Raw genomic sequence first — 12,795 nt, forward strand, 5'->3', positions numbered from 1 at the left:
GATACGCCGGCACTGCCACTGGGAGGGGGTCTCAGCAGGTCTAGGGACGACTGGGCTGCTGGGGCTGGAAAGTTCCTGAGGGGTCTCTGACTCAGAGGACAATCTATGCACCTGGGCTAGTCTGAGACCGCTCGGGAGTCATTTCTTGAACTCAGGGCTCGTGTGAATCCTTATTCCCTCTACTCGACTTGAATAAAAAGAAAAGAAAAGAGAAAGAGCTCCTTCTGGCTCCTGGTGACCTGCGTTAGGGCACTATCTCCTTCACCCCCACCCCCACTCTCCCCAAAACACACATTCCTGCGGTGTCACCACGTTCGGAATCCAAGCATTTCCTGGAGTGCTCGCCACATCCCCCTGGTGCTTTTCTACAGTAGGGGCCCTGGGGAGGCCTTGTTTTAAATATCGCTGTGACGTCACGCCCCCTCCTCAGAGCTAAGAACCCCTCAGTGGGCCCCAGGAATTGTAACCCCACCTGGCAGGTCAAGGTGGGGCTGGGGGCTGGCGGGGCGGGTGAAGCAACAGTTCCCCCAAATACCTTTACTGCAGTCGCCTGCCGGACCTTCAGGCTGCAAGCACGGGAGGTGTCAGAAAAGAAGCCCAAGGTTTCCTGCCGGGGCATTTCTGCCAGTTGAGTCAAGGGTTGTTTGGGAGACTGATGACTGAACTACCCCAGGAGCTGGGAAAAGGGGCATCAAAAACTTTAACTGAAAATAAAAAATTTAACCCATTGCCCAAAAGACTTCATTTCTGTGCCTTAACGTTAAAATAACACCACTAACAACAATAATAAAATAAGCAAAGTACTTGAAATATAATCAAGCCGTTTACTGGAGGTTTGTTTCCGAGTAAGCTTATAAAACACAAATGCAAATATCTTTTCCTGGCGAATATCCAGAGCTAAACCAGTGGAAAGTTGATCTTTATAAAACTGCATCCCTCCATTTTTTTTTCCCGCATGCCAGATACTAATTTCACAACGGTAACTTTTATATCCAAAGTGGGGAGCCCAGAACACCACCTCTGTTCGATTTGCAATTTACATAACAAGCTGTTCACACTTCTTGGGGCTGGCCGAGGAAGACAGCGAGGGGAGGGAAGGAGACGGTGTGCTGGGGAGAGACCGCTAAACACAACCGACCATTGCAAAACCCGGGGCAGCCGTTTCCCACATTAGGAACACAAACGAGTCGCTATTGCTGCTTTCCTTTCCATGCACTGTGAGCCTTGGAGATGCAGTTTGAAGTTCAAATTCACCTAATACTGGGGCGTTTAGGGAGACCAATTAATTGGCTTCCAGGTTGAAGCCAGAGTGCCCCATAGAGCATCAGCCAAGGAGTATAGGAATGGGAGTTGGACATGAATTAATTTTTCAGTTGGGGGGGGGTCTTCTCCCCCCTTCCTCCCTTGCAAGTATTTTTAGGAACCATCAAATACTGAGCCTCCTGCTGATAAATCAAGTGTTTCTTCCAATCCGAGCCCTCCCGGGCGTTGCAAACACCCTGGAAAAGGAGTTCCAAGTGTCCCAAAAGCACAGCAGGCCAAGAGGCAGCTGCCTCAGGAATCGGAACTTCCGGCAACCCCCCACCCCCTCGCTAGTTCTAGAAGTAGCAGGTCCTTTTCTTTCCATGTAAAAGTCCATTCTGAAACACGCTATTTTTTAAATGTTCAAGTAACACGGAGCTGAGTCTGCTACACAAGTCAGCCCCTTTGATATCTAACAACTAAAGCGACAATGAGAATTTTTGTGCAGTAAGGAAGCCGGGATTCCAGCTGGGAAGCCAAAAGGGGCTCCCAACACGTCCTTGCAGTTAAAGATTGTCAGAAATTGGGGGAGTGGCGGTGTTAAATGCGTCACACTACTCTTCTTCACAGTTTCCTAAGCTTGGCAACACCCCCCCCCCACCGCCCGCCCCGGCTTCTGGTAAAGGATCTAGTCTTCAGTCTTCAGGAGGGTCTTTTCTAGAGTTGCCAAAAGGCAGAATTGAGCTGCAGGCGGAGGGTGGCCAAATTTCTTCCTGCTCCTTCGTTTTTTTCCCTTTCTCCTCTTTTCATGCCATTCCAGTCCTTCAGAAACTGTACATTTCAGGCGTGCACAAGGATATGCCCTCCGTGCTTACCCCACCCCCCAATCCTTGAGCTGTTCCGCAGGTGCGATTCTGAACTGCGCCCCCACCCCGCCAACACACCCGTTATCTGCAAGTCGGCAGCACCGCGCGTGTGGAGATGGAGGTTGAACTGAAACGCGTTAAGTTCTTGGACGTGTTTATTTGCTTCTTGTCATCACACCTGCTAATGTCACTGAGCCCGAAGCGTGACCCCTCCTCTAAGCCGAAACATGCCGGACCAGAGGCAAAGACCCTGCGGCTTGTGGCGAACTTTAGGGATCACGTACGCCCCCCACCCTTCCCGCCACAGGGGAGCGCAAGGAAGCCTCCTGGCCCCTGCAGCCAGAGCCTCTAACACCCTTGGGGTGTCAAATGCCCTGGGGGAGACGAGGAGCAAGGTGGCCTGAAATGCGGCAGGCGGAGCCTACCTGGGCAGCGGTCCCGGCAAGGCCCCATATCCCCTCTCCCTTACTTCTACTGGGTGGATGTCACGAGGCAGCCGAGGTGGGGGCGACAATTCCTGCCCCGCCGGGAAAGCATGGCTATGACTGAGCCTTAAAACCCTGTCCTTTGCAACCCAGCTCCCGGACAAGAGAATCTCCAGGTGAGGGGCAAATGAACATATCTGTGAACCAAGTGAGACTGGCAACGAGAGGGAAGAAGTGGAAAGAGAGGAAAGGTGAGGGGTTTGAAAAGGAGGAGGGGAAGAGAAGCCCAGGAAATCCCGGCACTAGAATCAGCCAGATCGACCAAGGAATGGGAGAGAGCCATCCCAAGTTGGGGCTCGAGTACTCGGTGACATCTTGGAGCGGTGGACGGAGGAAGGGTCTGCGTGGGGCCCAAGAGGACCCAGGAAGTCTGCGAGAACAATGGACGCCTGTGCGGAGGGCCGGGAGTGGGAGACAGTGTGGGAAGCGGCAGCGGACGGCTGGGGCTCGGGGAACGATTTTGCTGTGGGCGCAGGCCTGGCGCGGGCAGGGGCAGGGGTAGGGGCGCGGGCTCCGAACCGCCGGCGCGCGTGTGGTCAGCCCTGCGGTCCTCCCGCAGCTGGGCGCGGGCAGCCAGGGCTCGGCCTCCGGCTCATTCAGAGGCGGTTCTCGCCGACCATTGGCTGCTGCTGCTGGGGTGGGGCGGGGCTCCGCGGCCCGGAAAAAATGTAACTGCGTAAAAAAGTCCTCGCCTGGGTGACGGATGCTCAAAAGTTCAGAAGTTTTCCCAATGCTTCCTTAAGCGGCCGGCGCGCGAGAGACTGAAAAAAAGGTGACGCGGGGCCCGGGAAGGCGGCCGGCGCGCTGCCCCCCGCCCCTGGTATTTGGCCGCCTTCGCCGGCGGCTCAGGGCAGAGTCTCCTGGAAGGCGCAGGCAGTGTGGCGAGAAGGGCGCCTTCTTGTTTTTATAGTTTTGACTCTGTTTTGCCGTTTTCGCCTGGAAGTTGCTCCGCGGGTTCCTCCAAGGCCGTTTGCCGCGTCCTCGTCCGGCTCTCTTCCCTAGCACGGACCCCGAAGTGGCCCGAGGCGCCCCAAGAGCTCGATCAAGCGCAGGCAGAGGCCGCGCGCGGCCGGCGGCTTCGGGAGGCGGCGGCGGCCGAGCCCGACTCAGCGCGGCGGCCCGGCACCAGCTCTGTGGGGCCCGGACTCGGACTGGGCAGCCGGCGCGGCGTGGCCGGCCTAGGGAGGGTGGGGGGCGGCGGGAGGCGCGGGGCGGCGGCGGCGAGCGGGGGCCATGCAGGCGCGCTACTCCGTGTCCAGCCCCAACTCCCTGGGAGTGGTGCCCTACCTTGGCGGAGAGCAGAGCTACTACCGCGCCGCGGCGGCGGCGGCCGGGGGCGGCTACACAGCCATGCCGGCCCCCATGAGCGTGTACTCGCACCCGGCGCACGCCGAGCAGTACCCGGGCGGCATGGCCCGCGCTTATGGGCCCTACACGCCGCAGCCACAGCCCAAGGACATGGTGAAGCCTCCCTATAGCTACATCGCGCTCATCACCATGGCTATCCAGAACGCCCCGGACAAGAAGATCACCCTCAACGGCATCTACCAGTTCATCATGGACCGCTTCCCTTTCTATCGGGACAATAAACAAGGCTGGCAGAACAGCATTCGTCACAACCTCTCCCTGAACGAGTGCTTCGTCAAGGTGCCCCGCGACGACAAGAAACCCGGCAAGGGCAGCTACTGGACGCTGGACCCGGACTCGTACAACATGTTCGAGAACGGCAGCTTCCTCCGGCGACGGCGGCGCTTCAAGAAGAAGGACGCGGTGAAGGACAAGGAGGAGAAGGACCGGCTGCACCTCAAGGAGCCGCCGCCGCCGCAGCCGGGTCGCCAGCCCCCGCCCGCGCCGCCCGAGCAGGCAGACGGCGCCGCGCCCGGACCGCAGCCGCCGCCAGTGCGCATTCAGGACATCAAAACCGAGAACGGTACGTGCCCCTCGCCGCCCCAGCCCCTGTCCCCAGCCGCCGCCCTGGGCAGCGGCAGCGCCGCCGCGGTGCCCAAAATCGAAAGCCCCGACAGCAGTAGCAGCAGCCTGTCGAGTGGGAGCAGCCCCCCGGGCAGCCTGCCTTCCGCGCGGCCACTGAGCCTGGACGGCGCGGAGCCCGCGCAGCCGCCGCCGCCCGCCCAGCCCGCGCCGCCTCCGCCGCACCACAGTCAGGGCTTCAGCGTGGACAACATCATGACATCGCTTCGGGGGTCGCCGCAGGGCGCGGCCGCGGAGCTCAACTCAGGCCTCCTGGCCTCGGCAGCCGGGTCCTCGCGCTCGGGCATCGCACCCCCGCTGGCGCTCGGCGCCTACTCGCCTGGCCAGAGCTCTCTCTACAGCTCCCCCTGCAGCCAGAGCTCCAGCGCCGGCAGCTCTGGCGGGGGCAGCGGCGGAGGGGGCGGCGGCGGCGGCGGCGCGGCGGGCGCCGGAACCTACCACTGCAACCTGCAGGCCATGAGCCTGTACGCGGCGGGAGAGCGCGGCGGCCACTTGCAGGGCGCGCCGGGGGGCGCGGGCGGCTCGGCAGTGGACGACCCCCTGCCCGACTACTCTCTGCCCCCAGTCACCAGCAGCAGCTCCTCGTCCCTGAGTCACGGCGGCGGGGGCCAGGAGACCGGCCACCACCCTGCGGCCCACCAAGGCCGCCTCACCTCGTGGTACCTGAACCAGGCGGGCGGAGACCTGGGCCACCTGGCGAGCGCGGCGGCGGCGGCGGCCGCCGCGGGCTATCCGGGCCAGCAGCAGAACTTCCACTCTGTGCGGGAGATGTTCGAGTCACAGAGGATCGGCTTGAACAACTCTCCGGTGAACGGGAATAGTAGCTGTCAGATGGCCTTCCCTTCCAGCCAGTCTCTGTACCGCACGTCCGGGGCTTTCGTCTACGACTGTAGCAAGTTTTGACACCCCCGACCCCCCCTCCAGAGTCGGACTGAATGGAACCCTAAAGCAGGAACAGCCAAAAGAACCATCAATGCAAATCGAAACCAAAAAAAGAAGAGAAAAAGAAATCCAATTAAAAACAAAAAACCTTGAAAAACATTCACCAAACCAGCGAACAGAATCCCTCCAAAAATTCAACTCACCAGCACAAAGAAAACTATTTTCTTAAAAGATTCAGAGCCACCTTCACTTTGCCTTATCTAAATAAACAAAACAGTAAACTATTTTGTACAGAGACAGCAAAATCATGGTTTATTAAAGGACAGTGTTACTCCAGATAACACGTAAGTTTCTTCTTGCTTTTCAGAGATCACGCTTTTCTCCCTTCTCTCCCATTCCCCTGCCCTTCTCTTACCTCCACCTCTCACCTGTAAGATATTTTATCCTATGTTGAAAGGAGGGGGAAAGTCCCCGTATATGAAAATCGCTTTCTTTTTATTCATGGACTTGTTTTAAAATGTAAATTGCAACATAGTAATTTATTTTTAATTTGTAGTTGGATGTCGTGGACCAAACGCCAGAAAGTGTTTCCAAAACCTGACGTTAAATTGCCTGAAACTTTAAATTGTGCTTTTTTTTTCATTATAAAAAGGGAAACTGTATTAATCTTATTCTATCATCTTTTTTTCCTTTTTGTTGAACATATTCATTGTTTGTTTATTAATAAATTACCATTCAGTTTGAATGAGATCTATATGTCTGGATACTTTAATACAGCCGTAATTATTATAAGAAAAAAAGATTTCAGATTGAAAGACTAGAAATGACCTATTCTTCTCCTAAATAGCTGAAAAATGGAGGAACCCTGTGACTATTCCTTGTCAAACTTCACATGAAAGTCTCTTTTTGTTTAGATTTTTTTTTTCCTGCAGCATCTTCTGCAAAATGTACTATATAGTCAGCTTGCTTTGTGGCTAGTCAAAAGATATTTTCCTAAACAGATCTGAGTTGGCATATACACAAATATATATTTTTTTTCAGTAAGGACAGAACATGATCTGAAAATTCTAAGCCCATGAATCAGCAGTGGTGTTACCACAGTGATACCTGTGTGTAGAGATATGTGAATGTGCCTCTAGATATACACAAATGAATATTTGGCTTGTGTAGCACATAAAAAATCGTGATTCTATTATACATCCCCATGAGCCAAATGCTGGATAGAAATTTTGCCTATTAATTTCACTACTTTATAAGAGGAAAAATAAACCAATTTTTAAATGTATATATTTAACTCATTCACATTTACAATCTTTCATGTGTTACATAGAAGGGTTGATTTTTAAAACTATATATATACATATAGATATATATACACACATACATATGTGTGTATATATATCTATATGTATACACACACACACACACACTATGGGTTGGAAAGGGTTATGTAATCTTTGGGAAACTATTTTAGAAGATATGTTTGTAGAACAATTATTTTTTGAAAAAAATTTAAAGCAATAAGAAGGAAGGAGAGAAGAGCAGAACATTTTAGTCTAGGGTGGTTTCTTTTCAATCCATTTTAATAATCTCTTGTTAATTTACAGTTAAACCTAGGGGGCAACCCAGAATGACCCTCCCCCTTTGTAAATAACCCAGGAAATGTAATAAATTCATTATCTTAGGGTGATCTGCCCTGTCAATCAGACTTTGGAGAGATGGCGATTTGATTACAGACATTCAGGGCCTTTCAGTTTGTTTTCGAGATAATACAGTTTCCTCCTATCTGCCGCTCCTATCTAGAGGCAACACTTAGCAGTAATTGCTATTGCTTGTTGTCAAAATTTGATCATTGTTAAAGGATTGCTGCAAATAAATACACTCTAATTTCAGTCAAAACCTGCTTTACGTGGCCTCTGATTTGCTGGGTCTCCTCGCTCAGAGTCGTAACCTAATAGCTAAGGAAGAGCGCAGCGGCCCAGGGCGCGGGTGTCTCTCCGGGTCAGGCCGGCTGAGACTCGCCTGACTGCTGCGTTTATACCTCCGCTTGGCTGTCTCAGCCCGTGGCGCTGGCGCTGCGTCGGGTTACCCACTTGGGGTGGGTGGTGAAGGGAAAGAATCCACTGCCAGACCTCGTGGAGTTTGTGCGTTGGTGCACTTTGGGGAGCTGACCGTGGAGCCAGGATTTGCGGACAAAAGGTCCGGTGGCTGGAGCTGGGTTGTCTAGGCCCAGATGGGAAGCGGCAGCAGGTGACCAACGGAATGGCCCCGTCCGCTCGGATGGGTGACCTATCCCAAGGCCGGTCAGCTCCGGCAGCCGAGACTGTGACTTTCTCGACTTGCCTGATGCAACGTTTTGGAATGGGGACTTGGCGAGGGTAGACCTGTGGCCCACCCGGGGCTTTCCTGCTTGGGCGTTTCTCCGCGGCCCTGGTCTTGCCGGGTCGCTCCTGGCCCGACGCCTGCCTCCGGGACGCCGCTCCCGGACGGGAACGCTCTGCAGCTAATTAGTTGTAATTACCCGCCGCGGCCTGGGCCCGGCTTCTGTTTGTGTTTGGAGCTCCTTCCTCTATACCCCCAACCCCCAACCCCTGCCCCCCGCCCCCACCCCCCGCCGCCGCCGCCTCCAGTCCCCGGATTCTCGCTCTCCTCCCCGCTGCCTCTCCCCCGAAATCAGTTGTTTGGGTGGGGGGAAAGAGTCCGCGGAGACCTCTCGTTAGCTGTGATGGATTAATCACAGGTTGGGTCGTGGGTGCCTGAAAGATCGGGCTGAACAGAAAATGGCAAAGAGCAGGGCTGTGTGTGGAGGGACGAGGGTTGCGAAGCCAGGAGGAGCGCTTTCGGGCCCTCGCCGCCTGGGCCCGTGGAGCCGCGGGAAAGCAGCTTGTCCCGCTCATCCCGCACCTCCGCCTCGCGCCACCTGGCCCACGGTGCTCCCTTTTTATACTATTCGCTCGCCGCCTTTGTTTTGAAGACACACGTGTGTTTAGGTGCTCAGCCGGGATGGAAAGGTCACAGGCACTCCATTGCTCTCGGGTGACAACGCGACCCGCGCCAGCCCGCAGCCTCGGCAACCGCACGATTTGAGGGACAACTTCCAACCCGCCCCGCCTGGGCCTGGTCGCGCCGGACCGGCCTGGGCCAGCGCGTGGGCCCCAGGCGGCCTCCCCGGCTGGGCTGCGTCCTCGCGCAGCTTTGGGGGTCGGTTTACAGAGGCCACAAATCATTTGGCGGTGGCCGGCGCGGGGAGTCGCTGGGCCTAAGGGACGCAAGAGATATGCAAAGCGAGCAGCGGGTTCGGCGCGTTCGGGGTCCACGTGCTCGCACCCCTCTGCCGCTCCTTGGGCCTGGGCTTTACGGCCAGAGCACGTCGCGGCCGCTGCCAGCCCTGGGCCTACCCCAGCCTGGCTCTTGAGAGCTTGACCGCGGGGTTCCGAGGGGTGGGCTGCGGGACAGTGGGGTAGGCGCTGTGGGTCGGAGGCGCGGCCCCGGGGCAGCCTCTGCCTTCGCGCCCCGAGGAAACGCACGCGGCCTGCGCGGGAGCCGCCTTGCCGGGGTGAGCACGGCGTGGCGAGGGGAGGGTGGTTGTCGGGGGCAGAACCCGCTCTCCCGACTGGGGACCCTGCCCCACCACACCAGAATGCGGAGTGGGCAGCGGCACCCCTCGCTCTTCCTTCTTCGGGGCCCGAATTCCTGAGGCTGAAGAAGGTAACCGGCATGAGTGCAGTGCTTGGGCTTCTGCGGCTGTGAAGAGCTCCTCTCCTAAACTCCTGGGAGTGTTTACACACTTGCTCGGGGGACAAGCTTCTTAGCTATCATTCTTGCCCTTTTCTAGTGCAACGTTTGAAAATCAGGCATGGAAGACGTGTGTGTCTAGGAAGGTGTTTGTGTTATTCGTATGTAGTTATTTCTATGGGAGTTGCCTAAGTAGTAGTTCAGAAGCTGTATTTGAGTGCAAGGTCAGAAGTTCTGCTAATTATTCTGATTTTTTAAACCATATAGGCAATGTTTTCTATTCTCAACACATGTGCTTTTGGCTTCTCATCCAATTTAAGAGAAAACAACTATGGCTGACCTTATTGAATCTGGGAGAACTACTTATTCCTTAGTGGTTTGCAGGTTTGATTTGCACTTTTTCAGCAATAAGGATATTTTTTTCTGTAAAATATTCTAAGAGAAACTTCTTGCTATTTTACCTAACAGACAGTACATTTTGAAATTAGCCTTGGACACAAGGCAGGATCTAGTGGTCGGGACTTGGCGAATTTTGAAGTGAACCTCTGTAGAAAGCTTTGGGATAGTAAGTATTTTGTCCTTTATGTAGCAGTGGGTGCATTTATTTGCTTAGCAATTTATACAGCGAGCAAGTAAATGCCAGCATGTTACATGCCATATAAAAACTTGCATTTTGGCGTATTGCGTATGTGGTAGGAACGTGTACTATTTTCCAGGGCTATGTAGTTAGCAGAGCTTTTTTGACCAGACTGCATACAAACAAGCATGCATTTTACAATTTATCATTCTACACAGTTTGTGTCATTAATAATCGATGTTTGCAGAGGAATAAGACTCAATTGTGCTGGTGGTCTGTAAGCTCTTGGCTATTTCCTACAGGGGTCAGAAATAAGGGTCAGGAAACAAGAGTGCCTTATAGCCCTCTCAGGCTCCCCTGAACTCAGATAGGTAAAGAAGAGACATAGGACCTTTTCTCTCCCATCCTATTCTCTAGGGAGTGGGTCTCAGTTTTAAGATGGAGGGCCTTTAGTTTTGTTCTTCATGGTGCAAGGTTCCAGAGAGGCCCTGAACCTTCTGCAGGTCCAGGCTGCCTGGCCAGGCTGCCCAAGAGGGACTGGAGGCATCTGTGGAGCCCGGTCTTGGACACTCAGATCTGTGTTCTCCCCAGCTGTTAGTGGTACTGGAAATAAGGGTGGTTGGAACAACGGTTTCTTTCTACCCTCACTCCACATCTTATAGCTCCTGGAGAGAGACCCCCTTTGCTTCTGAGCCCGGTTCTCCCTACTGGATCCTGCCGGCTATCTCAGGGTCTTCTCTTTAGATTCCTCTCAACTCTTTTCAGAGTGGGTTCATGAAACCATTAGCCCTTCCCATCGGGTCATAAACAAATGTCGTGTTAAGTGCAAGGTTGAATGTGGCCATGTAATAAAGCTGGCCAGGCAGGTTAGATTCTGTGCGGACAGTCATTCTTTAGCTAAGCAGAGAGCTTTGGAGGGAGGCAGGCAGAAAAGGGACCAAGAGACTATGTCATAGTCCTCACTCCACCAAGTTGTGGGGTGTGGGGGAGCAGAGGGTGGAGCAGCCTTAAGCTCAGGAGAGCTCCCAAAAATTAAGACCTAGTTTATTCAGACAGTGGTCACAATGGCATTAAAAACAAAACAAAACTGCTGAGATTTGCTATGGGGCCCTAAATGTCAGCTTCAGACACCCTACTTTTCTGAAAGCTCCTATTTCAATTTGTAAGGAGGCTAAGAGGGTCTTTGAAATGAGCTTTTATTAATGGCATTTTCACTCGCACTTAAACAGAAAGTCTTCCTTTACTATTTGGGTTCTACATTCATAACTGGACTTGTGTGACCTGATACCTCCTTTACTCTGTCTCTCCCTTTCTGAGTGTGAATCCAATTTAATCATTAAGTTTTTCATTGAGTTCTATGTGTCTTTGTACCTCTGTCTCTCTCTTTGTCACTTTCTCCTGTGCCTTCCTCCCAGGCCTTTTTAAAAGGCCTTGGGGGCCCCAAAGTTTCTCCCAGATGTCTCCCAGCTTGAGCTACCTACCCAGTGGCAAGTATGCTCAGGCTCTGAGCCCTCTGGGTGATGGGCCACATGGGACCCTGACCTGGAGCACACACTCAGGCCTTGGACAGAGCTGGGGCCACATGTGAGCAGGACTGGCAGGTTCCAGGTCTGAGTCCAGTTGGAAAAGGAGCAATAGTTGATTAAATGAATTCCAGCTCAAAAATCCATTCAGAAGAATGAAAGCCCCTTCTCGACGACATTCTCAACGTGATTAGGAGTGGAAAATTGAGCAAAATGTACCATGTCCGCCTTACTGGAAACCAAAATATGGTGCAGAGAGCATGAGGCTTGACTTAAGACCTTTGTCGTGCTCCTTTCCCATCTTACCATGGCTCCAAAGAAAACCTCTGTTTTATATTATTTTTTTTATTGTTTACTTGATTTTTTCCTTCGCTGATTCCAAATTTGTGGCATATTGAGCATATTATAGGAGATGCAGTAGGATCTGGAATTCCCTTACATATAGGCCTGAGTCTGTCTTCAGGACAGGAGAGAGTGGTGGAGCTCTCATGGGGAGACACCTTAGAGGAGAGGCTGGTCTGAGTGGTCCTCAGAGAGGGCCTGACACTGCCTCCTGCTCAGAGTCTGCCCATCTGGAGTCTGGAGGGTGACTCTGAAAACCTGAAGGGTGCTTCCATAGGCCTCTTTCCTCTTCCAGACGGCACCTGCCTCTATTCTCCTAAAGAACATCTCTTTTCACTGGTCTGCCCTTGGGTTCCTCCAAGCCCACTGGTCAGCACTGCCGGTCATTTGTACGAAACTGCCCATCTTTTCCCTTAGCTGTGCCTATTCCCAGGAAGGAGACTGGGTGGGTTGCTCATTTGCCCCCTAAGTCAACACAGCTTGGTGCTGCTTGGGTGGGCACGGAAGTGCAATTTGTGAGCCCATGGGGTGAGCAGCGGGCTGGCAGCCAGGGCCAGGTGGTGGGGCCTCTCCATTGACCTGGGTGGTGGAACTCCTGGCAGGGCCTAGGGACAGGGCTTGGAGGGGTCTCAGAACTGGAGGTTGGGGAATGAAGAGGTCTGAGGGAAGGCTTTGAGGTCTATTTAGATTGAGAGATGAGAGAGAGACAGAGACACACACAAATGGAAGCAGAAGGGAGAGGGAGAGAATAAGAAATGGAAGACAGGCACCCTCCCTCCCCCATTACCTACCCTAGGGAAAAAGCAGGAAAACCAACATATTTAGCACCATTAACTCTTAAGGCCTCTGCATTTCCTTCGGTATAAAAGCAGGTCATTGGTCCCGGAGGCTATACCGGGGGTCTTGTTAATGGTAGAGATGTGCAAACAGGTCAGAGTTGAGGAGCAAGTGTTTAGGTGGCAATGGGACTCTTAAAAACCTGCCATTGGAGGAAAAATGAAAACTGTTCTCTGAGCTGAGCAAAATCTGCACTCAGGAAGGTGCTGGGCGGGGGGGGGGGGGGGGGGGGGGGGGGGGGCAGGGGGTGCGCGGGGGGGCGGGGGGGGGGGGGGGGGGAGCGACGCGGACGGCGCCGGTCTTGGTGGCTGCGTCCC

General features: G+C 53.8%; 1 protein-coding gene across 1 annotated transcript; it reads left to right on the top strand.

Annotated features, from left to right (window-relative positions):
- The first annotated feature begins 3,826 nt into the window (after positions 1-3,826).
- Positions 3,827-6,076, top strand: LOC111156731 (forkhead box C1). The gene has a single exon (XM_022517782.1). It carries the CDS (start codon positions 3,827-3,829, stop codon positions 5,483-5,485), a length of 1,659 nt encoding a protein of 552 aa, XP_022373490.1. The 3' UTR covers positions 5,486-6,076.
- Positions 6,077-12,795: the final 6,719 nt, after the last annotated feature.

This window comes from Enhydra lutris, unplaced genomic scaffold (genome assembly GCF_002288905.1).
Source record: "Enhydra lutris kenyoni isolate GAN:26980312 unplaced genomic scaffold, ASM228890v2 scaffoldscaffold48, whole genome shotgun sequence".
Lineage (NCBI taxonomy): Eukaryota > Metazoa > Chordata > Mammalia > Carnivora > Mustelidae > Enhydra > Enhydra lutris.